General features: G+C 46.2%; 1 protein-coding gene across 3 annotated transcripts in view; it reads right to left on the reverse strand.

The window, feature by feature from the left end:
* Positions 1-94: 94 nt before the first annotated feature.
* NIM1K (NIM1 serine/threonine protein kinase) overlaps positions 95-14100 on the reverse strand; it is a 74062-nt gene continuing 60056 nt past the window's right edge. For all 3 annotated transcript variants that reach the window (XM_043488914.1, XM_043488916.1, XM_043488915.1), the window contains 2 exons: positions 4129-4397; positions 95-961 (listed from right to left, as the gene is read on the reverse strand). In XM_043488914.1, the coding sequence (XP_043344849.1) occupies positions 212-961; positions 4129-4397 (1019 nt within the window). In that variant the 3' untranslated portion in view covers positions 95-211. The remainder of the gene's footprint in view (positions 962-4128; positions 4398-14100) is intronic.

Here is a 14100-nt window from a genome sequence, read left to right on the forward strand (position 1 = left end):
TTAACTGAATGAAGGCTAGAGTTTGAGAACAAGACAAGATTGCAAACCAAGCTAGAATCTGAGCTAACAAACATTTGGGAGGGGCAGGGGGAAATGCATATCTTCAATTTAAATTTATTTAAAAATTACAAAAAGTCTCCACTCAAGTTGGTGAAAAAAATTTAAAAGCAGCAACAACGATCTTAGTTAATTACCAGCAGTCTAATGCAATTTATAAAATTGAACAAAATTTGGATGTGTGTCTTATGCCTCTATAAACACGGGATCCTTTCTTTAGGTCCTTGTCTTTAGGGTCTGGTAGTATCATTATTGGAACACTTTCCAAAGCCTTTTTCTTTTGGACTCTATGCAGAATAATTCGATAGACCCCTGTGATGGAGCTTCGGGCATCTCTCCCTTGGTTATTGCGAATGTGCTCTTCGGTAATGCCCAAGTGTTCTAAAGTGCTTTTGACCTCATTTTCTTCTTCTTTGAGGCTGCTGGTCTCTGACAAATGTTTGGGATCCAGCTGGAAAGGCTCCAAAGGGGTAGGGTATGGCACCCCTTGCATCCACTCATTGTTCATGATGGAGTCGATTCCGTACCTCTCCGTGGGTACTGGCTGGAGGACTCCCCGGATGAGGCGGAGGCAGGGCTCTGACACATGTGGAGGCACGCTGTAGGTGCCTTCCAGGATGCTCTTCTTCAGTTTGGCCACCGTCTCTGCCCGAAATGGCATGGTGCCAGTCACCATGAAGTAGAGAAGCACCCCCAAGGCCCAGATGTCCACATAAACGCCGACGTAGTGCTCATCTCGAAAAAGTTCAGGCGCCGCGTAGGGTGGAGACCCACAGAAAGTGTTCAGCATTTCACCTTTTTTACTGACTGTGCTGAATCCAAAGTCGCCCACCTTCACACAAGTATTATTGGTATAGAACACATTTTCTGCTTTCAGATCTCTGTGAATAATTTGGTTTTCATGCTGTGGAAGAAGACAAAGAAGGGAAAGTTATCATTCTCAAAGTAAAAACCAATATTAAAGATACAGTAATTGCTCTGAAACAGTGAGGTGATGTTGGAGTAACAATAGAAATTCAATGGAGATCAACTTAAGTCATGTCAGACCTCAGACCTTGCGAGCTGCCCTGGCATAATCTTTAGCCAAATGTAAAACCCGAACCCTCCAAGCAGACCAAAGGTTCTGTTCTATGGAGTCAAGACAAGTCTGTCCCACACACATGGACTCAGGAATAAGTCCAAAAGTAAGACTTAGATCGGCTTCCCTCATAGCTCAGTTGGTAAAGTATCTGCCTGCAATGCAGAAGACCTGGGTTCAATTCCTGGGTTGGGAAGATCTCCTAGAGAAGGGAATGGCAACCCACTCCAGTATTCCTGCCTTGAGAATCCCATGGACAAAGGAGTTTGGCAGACTGCAGTCCACGGGGTCACAAGAGTCGGACACGACTTAGCAACTAAAGAGAGAGAGAGAGAAAGATCTAGATCTTGTGAAACACGATGAAACAGTAATCCTTCACCTCTGAGACCATATAAGGGTTTTCCTGGCTGAGCAATCTCTTGACTAGGGCCAACCTCAAGAAGAAAAAGAGCCCTCCTCTGACCCCCTACCCCTGCTCCTTTGGATGGGCTCCTCTAACTTTATACAATTCAGGAGAAGGGAGCAAGTTATAGTGGGCAAGTTTCTGGCAGCAGATCCCATCCGACCCTTGCATTCTGGATCCAGACAACATTGAAGACTCTTGACCAGTTTAATGCCAAGGGCGCCTGGGAAATGGTTTTATGCTACTTTTCCGGATGGACCTTCTGGGGTAAGAATCCAGGCTTTGGAGCCTGACATTTTGATTAGTTCTAGGTTCAACTATACCGGCTGTGTATGTGAGTGTCAGCTTCCTTCTTTGTAAAACAGAACACTGAGTACCACCTCCTAAGGCTCTCATACAGACTTCCCTGGTAGCTCAGATGGTAGTCTCCCAGCAATGCAGGAGACCCGGGTTCAATCCCTGGGTCGGGAAGATCCCCTGGAGAAGGAAATGGCAACCCACTCCAGTATTCTTGTCTGGAAAATCCCGTGGACTAAAGAGCCTGGTGGGTTACACCCCATGGGGTGGCAAAGAGTCGGACACGACTGAGGGACTAACACACACACAAAGCTCTGTGAGAACTGTGATGCTTGTGAGATCTGTAAGTGATGCTTGTGAGACCTGTAAGTGATGCTGAACTGTAAGTGATGTTGTATCTGCAGTGTCCAGCATGGTCCCGGCATACAGCAGGCAAACCCAACAAAATCCAGATCTACGCCTGTCTTCCTCTCTCTTGGAGACCCAAGAGCTGGAGAAAGTCATGGTATGGAGCCTCAGAGGACTCAGCCTGCATTCTCGACTGCTAGATCCTCTCTGTTCTCCTGCCCAATCTCTTTTCCGAGTAGTAGGATGTGGAAGACTCCGACCATCTGCTCCACTGCTTCATATTTGTTGTTCAGTTGCTCGGTTATATCTGACTCCATGGACTGCAGCACTCCAGACTTCCCTGTCCTTCACTATCTCCCAGAGTATGTTCAAACTCATGTCCATTGAGTCGGTGGTGCCATCCAACCATTTCGTCCTCTGTCATCCCGTTTTCCTGCCCTCAAACTTTCCCAGCATGAGGGTTTTTTCCAATGAGTTGGCTGTTCGCATCAGGTGGCCAAAGTACTGGAGCTTCAGCTTCAGCATTATGCGTGGTATAGGTCTGGCTTAGTTCTCGGCCTGGGGAAAGTCCACCCCAGCACAGAGTCACTTAGGTGACAATCGGTGGGACCACAGGTCTGAAACAGGCACCACTATCAAGCTTAGGTTCTCCCTTGCTCACTTCTTTTTCTTCCCCCTCTCCCTCCCTAATGTGATCTCAGGGTCCCTAGGTCACTAATAACCTGCTAATAATTTGGCCAGGAGCTCACTGATCCCAGTTCTTATCTCACGACATCCAAGCAGAGGAGCAAACTAGATACAGCTTCTCAGCTAACACAGATCCCAGACAAGTGTCTCTTCCTGCCAGTTACACTGAGAGCTGGGCAAACAGGGCGGCCAAAACTTCTGCACTAACAGAGTGGTACAAGTGGTGGTCAGGACTGCAAGTCCGAGTCCTCCTGTGTGCCCAGTAATATGGCTGTTGATAGAGAGGACACAGGAGAATCAGTTCATGGAGGGCCTGGGGAGTGTGCTTAAGGAGTTCCAGCTTTATCTAAAGAAATAATCAGAGAACTAAAATCAGAAAGACACAAGCAAGTGTTCGTGTGCTGAGCACGAAGTGTTAGTGTGAAGAGCTAGAAGAGTTCATCAAAGGCATGAAGATCAGTGCGGGCTGAGCCCAGACTGAAGAAAGCTTCAGAGAGAGAGACAAGCTGAGCTCGGTCAGCGTGGATGAGATCGGGAATGTGAGGTGTGAGAAGAGGGGAGAGGGCCTCCTAGATGCAGAAGGAAGGCAAGGCCAAGAAGCAGCCAGAAGCCAGCTCTCTGAGTACCAGGAGATGGGGATGGAGGAGTGGGTGTGGCCAGGGAATGGATGACGGTCATGCAGCTGCTCAGAGTGACTCCTGCCAACTTCCGCAGAAGCCAGGAGGCTGCCCTGTAACTGAGGCTCCTGGGCATCACTTAGGAGGTCAGGAGCACAATCCCAGCCAGACATCGGACTCTCACAGAAGGGACAGCTATCTGCCCTTATAAAGGACTGAAGCCCTCAAGGATGCTTAGATCAGGGGCCCCCGACCCCCAGTATTGGCCCGTGGCCTGTTAGGAACCAGTCTGCACAGCAGGAAGTGAGTGGCAGGTAAGCAAGTGAAGCGTCACCTGTGTTTACAGCTGCTCCCCATCACTCGCGTTACTGCCTGAGCTCTGCCAAGGGCATTAGATACTCAAAAGAGTTCGAACCCTACTGTGATCGCTGCATGGGAGGGATCTAGGTTGCAAGCTCCTTATGAGAATCATCCTGAAACCACCCCCTACTCCCTGGCCCATGGAAAACTTGTCTTCCACAAAACTGGTCCCTGGTGCCAAAAAGTCTGGGGACTGCTGGCTTACACAAAGGTAAACTAAAGCCCCATGCTTCCATCGTGGGGGGAATTGGAGCTAGATCTTCCCTCCTCACCCCGCTCACCATATGCTTCACAGCAGACACAATCTGGGAGAAGATGAGCTTGCTTTCTGGTTCTGAGAACTTCCCTTCTGTGCTGATCTTCCCAAAGAGCTCCCCTCCCCCTGCATACTCCATCACCAGGTGGAGCTTGGATAGAGTCTCCACGACCTCATAAAGGCGGATGATGTTGGGATGGTGCAGTTTTTCCATGCTGGAGATTTCGCGGGATAGTAGCCTTTGGGTTTTCTGGTCTAACTTGGTCTTATCCAGGATCTTAATGGCCACCTTTTCTGGAAAAAAAGAAAAAAAGTCAAAGGATGTGCCTGAGTTCATAGCTGCCTAGAACTGGAAGGAACCTAGTCCTTTTATTTTTATTTTAATAGACACAGAGGTTAAGTGGCTGTTTCTAGCTCAGAGAGCTCCTAGCAATTTTCGAGTTCAACATCGGTGCTGGTCCCTGGGATCGGTGTGACTCTACCATGTACAGGTTTTAATGCCAACTTCTGCCTCCCAAGGAGGTTTCAGTTTGGTGAGGTTTATCCAGTTTTCTGGATAAAGCACTTCTACATAGCCAACAGAGACTCTCTTGATCAGGCCCAAGCCACCCCTTCAGCCTCATTGTCCATCACTCCTGTCCACGGTCCCCACCTCCCCATGTACCCTTCAGTCTGTTACAGAATGTTTTGCAGTTCACTGAAAAGGTCTTGTATATTCACACCTGGGATCTCTTCTCTACCTGCATCTACCAGGACTATTTCTCTATCCAGCTCATCACTCCTTCCCTATCTTTACTCGGTTAATGACAGATAATTCTTCATGGCCAGCCTCAGAAATCACCTCTTCCAGGAAGCCTTCTATGACACCTGTCCCTGGAAGATGACATCCAATTTCTGTGTATTCTCTGTACAATAATCTCAGCACCCTGCCCTGTAAACGATGACTCCTTACTCGTTTCTTCCTCCTACCCCCTTCCCTGCCTGGGCCGTGTTCTGATTTGACTTTGTCAGTGCCCGGCACACCATGTACCAGCATGGGAAACATCAGTGCTCAGTGTGGGTGAAGTGTTAGAGAGCCATGAGGAGATCGGCACTGCAGGGTACCGCTGGTGGGAGGACTAATTGGTAAAATGGTTCTGGATTGTAGTTTGGTTTTACATCTTGAGAGCCTTAAAAATGGTCGAACACTTGACCCAGACTTCTTCCATTTTGGCAGTTAATCTTAAATAATCTGATGCATATACAAGATTGCTTGTGTAAGAAGACGTCGGTGATACAGAGAACAGCTTAGGTGTCTAGCAAGAGATATAGTTAAAGTGTGGTTCACCTATTTCCGCAATGGTACAGAGCTATCAAAATGGTAAGCACAGTGATTAAAATAATGATGTTGATCTTTATTGATGGACATGAAAAGACATTCAACATAGAACATGTGAGGGGACTTCCCTGGTGGTTCGGTGGTTCAGTGGTTGAGAATCCGCCTCCCAGTGCAGGGTACATGGGCAGGATCCCTGGTCCTGGAAGATCCCACATGCGGCGGGACAACTAGACCCATGAGCCAAACTACTGAACCCCGCACTCCAGAGCCTGTGCTCTGAAACAAGAGAAGCCACTGCAATGAAACGCCCGTGCGGTGCAGCTATAGAAAGCCCGCGTGAAGCAACAAGGACTCAGCGCAACCAACAAATAAATAAACATGAAAAACAAAGAACGTGAGGAAAAATACAAATATGCATTTGCATAGGAAAAAAAAAATCTGGCAAGATGATAACACACCAAAGTCCTTAGAATAGTTATATTATTAATAGGCGGATCACGGATGGTTTTCCTTTTTTAATTTTCCTACAATTAATTATATAATTAACATCAATAAATTATGTATTAAAAATGGTTAATGTTTGAAAATGAATGAATCTCTACTAAAAACTGACACTTCATTTTTTTTTGCTCAAACTGAACCAGACTTTGATAAGAACTTTCTAGGCAAGAAAACTTCGGAGAACACAGGACGGGCAAGGCACCTATGTGACCTACTTGAAAAACAATTTCTTTGAAGAACTCTGGCACAGTGGTTGTCCTCAGTCGCTCGGTCATGTCTGACTCTTTGTGACCCCCATGGACTGTAGCCCACCAGGCTTCTCTGTCCATGGAATTCTCCAGGCAAGAATACTGGGGTGGGTTGCTATTTCCTTCTCCAGGGGATCTTCCCAACCCAGAGATCTAACCCAGGTCTCCTGCATTGCAGGTGGCCTCTGAGCCACTAGGGAAGCCCAAGGACACTGGAGTGGGTAGCTTATCCCTTCGGCAGGGGATCGTCCCAGCCCAGGAATCAAACCGGGGTCTCCTGCTTTGCAGGAGGATTCTTTACCAGCTGAGCTACCAGCTGAGCTTCTATCTTACAGGCGTGAAAATGGAAGCCGCTAGTTTAAAGTAAGAGTGTCAGCGGTTTTGTTAAAGTAGGTCTTCCTGCCCGGAAGACAGCGGCAGGGTTTCCCGGTGCCTGATGTACTGGGATGCACACGCTGGCTTAGGGTGTACGCAGTATTGCAATATCATCCGGGAGGCTCTACCGAGCGGAACCCTGTGGGCTCCCGCGCCCTCCCTCCGCAGACCATCCTCCAGGCAGAGGGACGGACCGCCACGGCCAGCCCCCCCGGGGTAGGGAGAGATGGATGGGGGGGGGGGAGGATTGGGAGGGATGGTTGGGGAGGTAGGGCCCCACCCCCGCCTCGTCGTGGCTTTCCTATTCTTCAGTCTTTGGGATTAAGAATCCGGGCAGCTGTTCACTTGAAACAGAAACTGGTTTTGCGTAGCCCGTTGGGCGAGCTGTTATTTTATTAATTTTTTAATAATTCGCACAGCACACAATCCACCCATGGTGTGCAATTCCATGGCTTTTTAGTACACTTGGAATTGTAAAGCCATCCCCACAATGCAGGAGACCTGGGTTTGATCCCTGGATCGGGAGGACCACCTGGATGTAGGGCGCGAGCTGTTCTTTTTAAGGGCTGGAATAATGAATTCCGTCCTTGAGTCTGGCAGCTTGACCCTAGGAGAGGCCGCCTCTCCGCCCGGTCCTCCCAGCGCCCGGCCGGCTTCAGTTCAGGGGCGGGTCCTTCTCTGCCGCCCCCTCCCGCCCGGGAGCGGCACGCTGGCTCCTTGCGCTGCGTGCAGGTCAGGCGGCTGTCTCCACCCGCCCTTAAACACCATTGTGGTTTTGGTTTTTCAATCGTATACCTGAGTGGTTGTGAGCAGAGGCTGCCCTCCAGGGGCCGGGGTCAGAGTGAGGCAAGAGAGGAGCTGTGGGGGGGAAGCCCTTCCTGACATCCCACACCCTATGCCTGCTCACTCTAGTCCCAACCTGCTGCCTCCACTTGTGTTCAATCAGATTCTAGCCATGCCTCCTCTAACGTTAATGTACAATCACAGGAAACATTTAAAAAGCCCTGGTGTTCTGGATTGCCATTCAGTAGTAGAAATCGCAGTTCCATGAAGAACTGGGTCTCTAAGGCCACCCCTTCAACAAATGTTCAGGCAGTACCTACTGTGCTCCAGATGGTGAGGAAGACAGACATGTGAGACAGAGGGACTTTGAGAAAAACCTTAGTGCACTGTGGCACGTGTTAGGAAGGGGTGCAGACGGGAGAACAGAGAGCTCCCCACTCAGAAGTGACACGCCCTGTGACCAGGAGGTGAGGAAGGAGGCCCAATACCTGACCACGGGAAGGAGAGGGTGTGCCAGGTCTGGGCAAGATGTCCTGTTTGTGTCTGAGGATCCCACTGTGTTGGACATTGAGAATTGGAGGGGTGGGGTGGAGGGGAAGGAGTCACTAACCAGCCGGAGCAGTAGGCAGGTGTCACATTACTCAGAGCCTTAGAAGTTTTTTCAAGAAATGTAACCTTGGGTCTTCCCTGGTGGTCCAGTGGTTAAGAATCTGCCTTCCAATGCAGGGGAAATTCGAGTCCTGGTCGGGGAATTAAGACCCCCACGTGCCTCAGGGCAACTAAGCCAGCCCGCCCCACGCCCTGTTACTACTACTAGAGAGAAGCCTGTGCACTTCAACAAAAGGTCCCACATGCTGCAACTAAAACCTGATGCAGCCAAATAAAGAAATATTTTTTTTTAAAAAAGAAAGAAACGTAGCTTTGAAGGAAGGCAATGAAAAAATAGGTTATACGTGAAAAAAAATGTTGCCTGACCTATCAGTAAGCAAAGAATGTTGCAGCCATCAAGCCTTCACATTACAGCCGCTGAAGGTGAGCCCTGAGGGAACTGAGGATGGAAATGGGATGCCAGCCATCAAGCAGTCAGCCCTGCAATCACCCCCATCTGCAACCCCAGCCCCCTGCACCCAAGGAGACTCAGGATGAGAAAGCACAGGATATTGGCTCCATTAGCTGAGGTGCATATCCAAGGAATGATTTCAATGAGTCCAGACTCTTGCATCTTCCCAGACATAGAAAAGCGCTGAATTCCTTAACTTGGGATATCTGGTTCTCTTTAAGAGTAATCTTTTGAACTTCTGATTATCTGGTCTTTCTTGCAAGAACTCCTATATATTCTGACGACTCCTTTACCACTTCAGAGCAATCTCTCAGAGATATCTGAGAGACTGTGTCCCCCTCTTAAGTCCTCAGTTTTGTCTGCTGAATAAAAGATAATTTTCAACTTTTAGACTGTGCTTTTCATTTTCAATTGACAAGGACAGGTTAAGAGGTACAAACTTCCAGTTATAAAATAAAGGTCACAGGGATGTAATATATATTTTAGGGAATATAGTCAATAATATTATAATAACTCTATATGGTGACAGATGACTTATGGTGATCATTTTATATTGTATAAAAATATTGGATCACTATGTTGTATATAATTTCTTTTTATCAGGGAAGCCCATTATAATATTGTAAGTTAATTGTACTTCAAATTTTTAAAAAACTGCCTTTATTTTTAGAGAAGAATAAAACATTTTTATTCTTAACATTTATTCTTAAAATGTGGGAAGACATTTTAAGGTTTTAAGGGATTGTCATAATCTGATTTCCATTTTATTCTTTTTTAAAAAAAATTTTTGGCTGCACTGGGTCTTCCTTACAGTGAGCAGGATTTCTCTAGTTGCAGCTTGAAGGTTTTCCTTGTTGTGGAGCACAAGCTCTAGAATGTGCAGGCTCTCTAGTTGTGTGAGGGCTTAGCTGCTCTGAGGCATGTGGGATCTTAGTTCCCCGACCAGGAATCAAACCCATGTCCCCTGAATTGCAAGGTGGAGTCTTAATCACTAGACCATCAGGGAAGCCCCTGATTTCCATTTTAGAATGGGTACTCAGGCTGCAGTGTGGGGAATGGATAGGAGCAGAGGATGCCTAAGAGCAGGGCAGTGTTTTTGGAGGTGATGATAGCAATGGCAGAGAGCGGACTCTTGGTAGTGGCAGAGAGGAAAGAAAGAAGCAGAGAAATTTGAAAGGCAGAGCTCCCCTTTCTCTAAATTTAGTGAAAGGACTGGCACATTCTTTAAACCAGGACTTGCAAACTCAAATGTCTCTAGAGGCTAGGGTGTAAATAAGGTGGCAGGCTTACTGTAAGGCAACAGGGAGTGGTGGGGACTCTGGCGTCCTGAGGAATACATGCCTCAGAGCAAAGGGGCAGCTGCTACTCAACTTCAGACAATTGTTACTATTGGGAATGTAGACTCAGTGTTGCCAAATCGAATGTTTTTCAAGAGACATCGGAATTGTAATGCAATCATTCTAATCATTAAATGTCAACAACTACTTCAAAGTTTTCAAACTTAGAGTGGATCAACCAAAAATCTGTCTTTAGGACCAAAGAGATAAGGGGAAGGAAAAGATACTAGAACCTAGAGAGTGCTGTGTAGAGACAGCTGCTTGAGAGGAGCTGAGACCACTCTTCCAGAGTACGGCTGACCCAAATCAACCTCACAGTCAGGCTGGGGGGACAGAGCTCAGATTCTCGCTCTCCTTCCTTTGATCCCCTGCAAGATCTCCCTACAAACCAAAGCCAGCTAGAACCTAGAGGACTACAGGCTGGGATAGAGAGGAAAATGAGGCGTGGAAAATGGACCTGGGGAAGCAGATGGGAGATGTCCAGCACAGCAGGCTTGGAGGGTGAGAGAGCAGGATGCAGTCGAGTGAAAAACAAGGGGAGGTACCCCGAGTCATGGAGTCAGGGAAGATTTTTTAACACTTTCCCTGGAGTCTAAGTGTTAACTAGAGGAAAGTAGGGGAGAAGCAATAAGAAGATATATATTATACATATGGAGGTGAGTATATATATAGGGGTGTATAGGGATGTATAGGAGAAAAGACCTTGAGGCAGGAAAGCCCCTGACACCTTAGGGGACTGGTCTATACACCTTTTTGATTAGCTTCCCTTACTAATAAAACATTTTTAAGCACTGCTCTAATATATGTATATTTACAAATTAGATGCATGCACTATTTATATCTTTTTGCCTTTTCATACTGTTCATGGTGTTCTCAAGGCAAGAATACTGAAGTAGTTTGCCATTCCCTTTTCCAGTGGGCCACATGTCAGAGGAGAAGGGGATGACAGAGGATGAGATGGTTGGATGGCATCACCGACTCAATGGACATGAGTTTGAGTAAGCTCCAGGAGTTGGTGATGGACAGGGAGGCCTGGCGTGCTGCAGTCCATGGAGTCACAAAGAATTGGACATGACTGAGTGACTGAACTGTAACTATAAATATACACACTGTTAATATATGTAATCATAGATATTAAAAAACCATGCAATTACAAATAAATATTAAAAAGGCTTTAATATTTTCCTCCCTCATCCCAGTGGGCACCCCCACTTAGGCACCTCCTGGGGTACATGAACCCTACTTTGGAGACCACTGCCTCCGAGGAACTGAAAGCAGAGAGTGGAGCTGGCACTTGGGGAATGAAGGAAAAGATAAGCCAAGATGAAGCCGGAGAGTCAGTCAGGACCAAAGTCCCTGAGTCATATTCTGGACCTCAGATTAAGGACATTGAGAAACCATGGGAAAGCTCTTTTACTTTTTTCTTTATTTTATTTTATATTGGAGTGTAGCTGATCAGACGGTAAAGAATCTGGGGAGACCTGGGTTCGATCCCTGGGTTGGGAAGATCCCCTGGGGAAGGGCATGGCAACCCACTGCAGTATTCTTTTTTTTTTTTTAATCGTATTTATTTATTTTTTTTAATTAGTTGGAGGCTAATTACTTCACAACATTTCAGTGGGCTTTGTCATACATTGATATGAATCAGCCATAGATTTACATGTATTCCCCATCCCGATCCCCCCTCCCACCTCCCTCTCCACCCGATTCCTCTGGGTCTTCCCAGTGCACCAGGCCCGAGCACTTGTCTCATGCATCCCACCTGGGCTGGTGATCTGTTTCACCATAGATAGTATACATGCTGTTCTTTTGAAATATCCCACCCTCACATTCTCCCACAGAGTTCAAAAGTCTGCTCTGTATTTCTGTGTCTCTTTTTCTGTTTTGCATATAGGGTTATCGTTACCATCTTTCTAAATTCCATATATATGTGTTAGTATGCTGTAATGTTCTTTATCTTTCTGGCTTACTTCACTCTGTATAATGGGCTCCAGTTTCATCCATCTCATTAGGACTGGTTCAAATGAATTCTTTTTAACGGCTGAGTAATATTCCATGGTGTATATGTACCACAGCTTCCTTATCCATTCATCTGCTGATGGGCATCTAGGTTGCTTCCATGTCCTGGCTATTATAAACAGTGCTGCGATGAACATTGGGGTGCACGTGTCTCTTTCAGATCTGGTTTCCTCAGTGTGTATGCCCAGAAGTGGGATTGCTGGGTCATATGGCAGTTCTATTTCCAGTTTTTAAAGGAATCTCCACACTGTTCTCCATAGTGGCTGTAGTAGTTTGCATTCCCACCAACAGTGTAAGAGGGTTCCCTTTTCTCCACACCCTCTCCAGCATTTATTGTAGTATTCTTGCCTGGAGAATCCCCATGGGCAGAGGAGCCTGGCGGGCTACAGTCCACCGGGTCGCAAAGATTCAGACACAACTGAGTCTTTAAGCACAGCGCAGCACATAGTTGATAAACAACAATGTTGTGTTCCTTTCAGCTGAACAGCAAAGTGATTTCAGTTATGCATGTATCCATTCTTTTTCAAATTCTTTTCCCATTTAGGTTGTTACATAATATTGAGCAGAGTTCCCTGTGCTACACAGTAAGGCCTTGTTACTTACCCATTTGAAATACAGCAGTGTCAATCCCAGACTCCCTAACTATCCCCCCTGCCCCCCACCCTTCCCCTCTGGTAACCAAAAGAAACCACTAGAAAGTTTCAAGCAGAGCTCGCTTACATGACCAGGCTTGCATTTTCTAAAAGATCACTTCTGGCTGCAGTGTGGATAAACACGGATGAGGGAGACAGATTACAACAGCTTAATCAACTAGGATAGGGTGAGACATTTAGAAGGCGGAGTCAGTAGGACTGGGGGTTCAGCTAAGGTTTAGGGTTGAAGAAGAGGTCAAGGTTTCTGGGTTGAGGAACTGAGAGGATGAGGGCATGTGCTGGAGAAGCATCTTTATTGTTGTTGGCATGGATTTGTGTGCTCCCTCAGCATCTCTGCTCTCTCTCTCATCCTATTCACTCAGCTAAAACATACCTGGTTACACCCAGCCTCTCACCTACTCTCTGCCTGTGCCCATGCAGTGACGATGATGGCTTGTCTCACTTTGAATTCATGATTTATTACCTTGGGTGCGTCTGTAATGCTCCTGGCAAACACTTTATTTGTCTGGTCCAATAACACTCCTACACATTTAGATGATACTTTCATGGCTTCTTTTCTCCCATCAGTTCTTTAATAGTTTCTCTCCTTGCTCATAGCTGAGTGACTTTGCTTTCTATTTTATTGAGTAAAGAAAGCAATAAAAGAGAATTTCCTCAAGTCTTCCAACCTACCTGAATCTGTGCTCATAAACTCTGTCTTCCTTTCTGTTCCTCTGGATAAACGGTCCCTGCTCTTATCTAAGGCCTGGCTAAGATGCCTCTATGTGTTGAATAGATTCCATCTACTCTCATCTACTCAAGAATAGGCATCCAAAATTTCTTCCTTCTCTCCTGCATCATCAATTTTAACCTTTCTACTTAATCTTTTCCATCTGCATACATTCATGCTATTTACCCATCTTAAAAAATGAAAAATGTTCCCAACAAAAATACATGCATGCTAGCAAAAGACTGTACTAGAATATTCATAGTAACATTATTCATAGTAGCCCCAAATTGGAAACTATCCTCATGTTCATCAATAGTAGATTGCATAAATTATAATATATTCATACAATGAGCTGCTGTATAGCATAAGAATGAAGCATCTAAACTACACAAAATAATAGAAATGGTTTTCCCCCAATTTTTTTTTTTTTGGCTGTGCTGTGCAGTTTGCACCAGCGATTGAACTAGGGACCCTGGCAGTTGGCTCCTAATCACTGGACCACCAGGGAAGTCCCTGGTTTTCACAAATTTACTATTAAGCACATGAAATAAGACAAAAGAAGACACACTCTATGAGGTCATTTACATAAAGTTTTACAGGTAATCTGTGATGTTAAAAGTCAGGATAGTGGTTACACTTGTTCAGTCGCCACATCATGTCCTACTCTTTTGAGACTCCATGGACTATAGTCCACCAGGTTCCTCTGTCCATGGGATTTCCCAGGCAAGAATACTGGAATGGGTTGCCATTTCCTTCTCCAGGGGATCTTCCCGACCCAGGGATCAAGCCCGGGTCTCCTGCATTGGCAGGTGGATTCTCTACCACTGAGCCCCCAGGAGAGCCCAGTTATACATGGGGATGTAGTAAATAGAAGCGGGGATGGGGAGCCTCTGAAGTCCTGGGGATGTTTTCTCTTGAACTTGGTGGTGGTTATATAGGTCTTTTTTAGTTTGGAAAATTCATTTAACTGAATATTTCAGATTTAAAACTTGCG

Source organism: Cervus canadensis, chromosome 16, assembly GCF_019320065.1.
Source record: "Cervus canadensis isolate Bull #8, Minnesota chromosome 16, ASM1932006v1, whole genome shotgun sequence".
Lineage (NCBI taxonomy): Eukaryota > Metazoa > Chordata > Mammalia > Artiodactyla > Cervidae > Cervus > Cervus canadensis.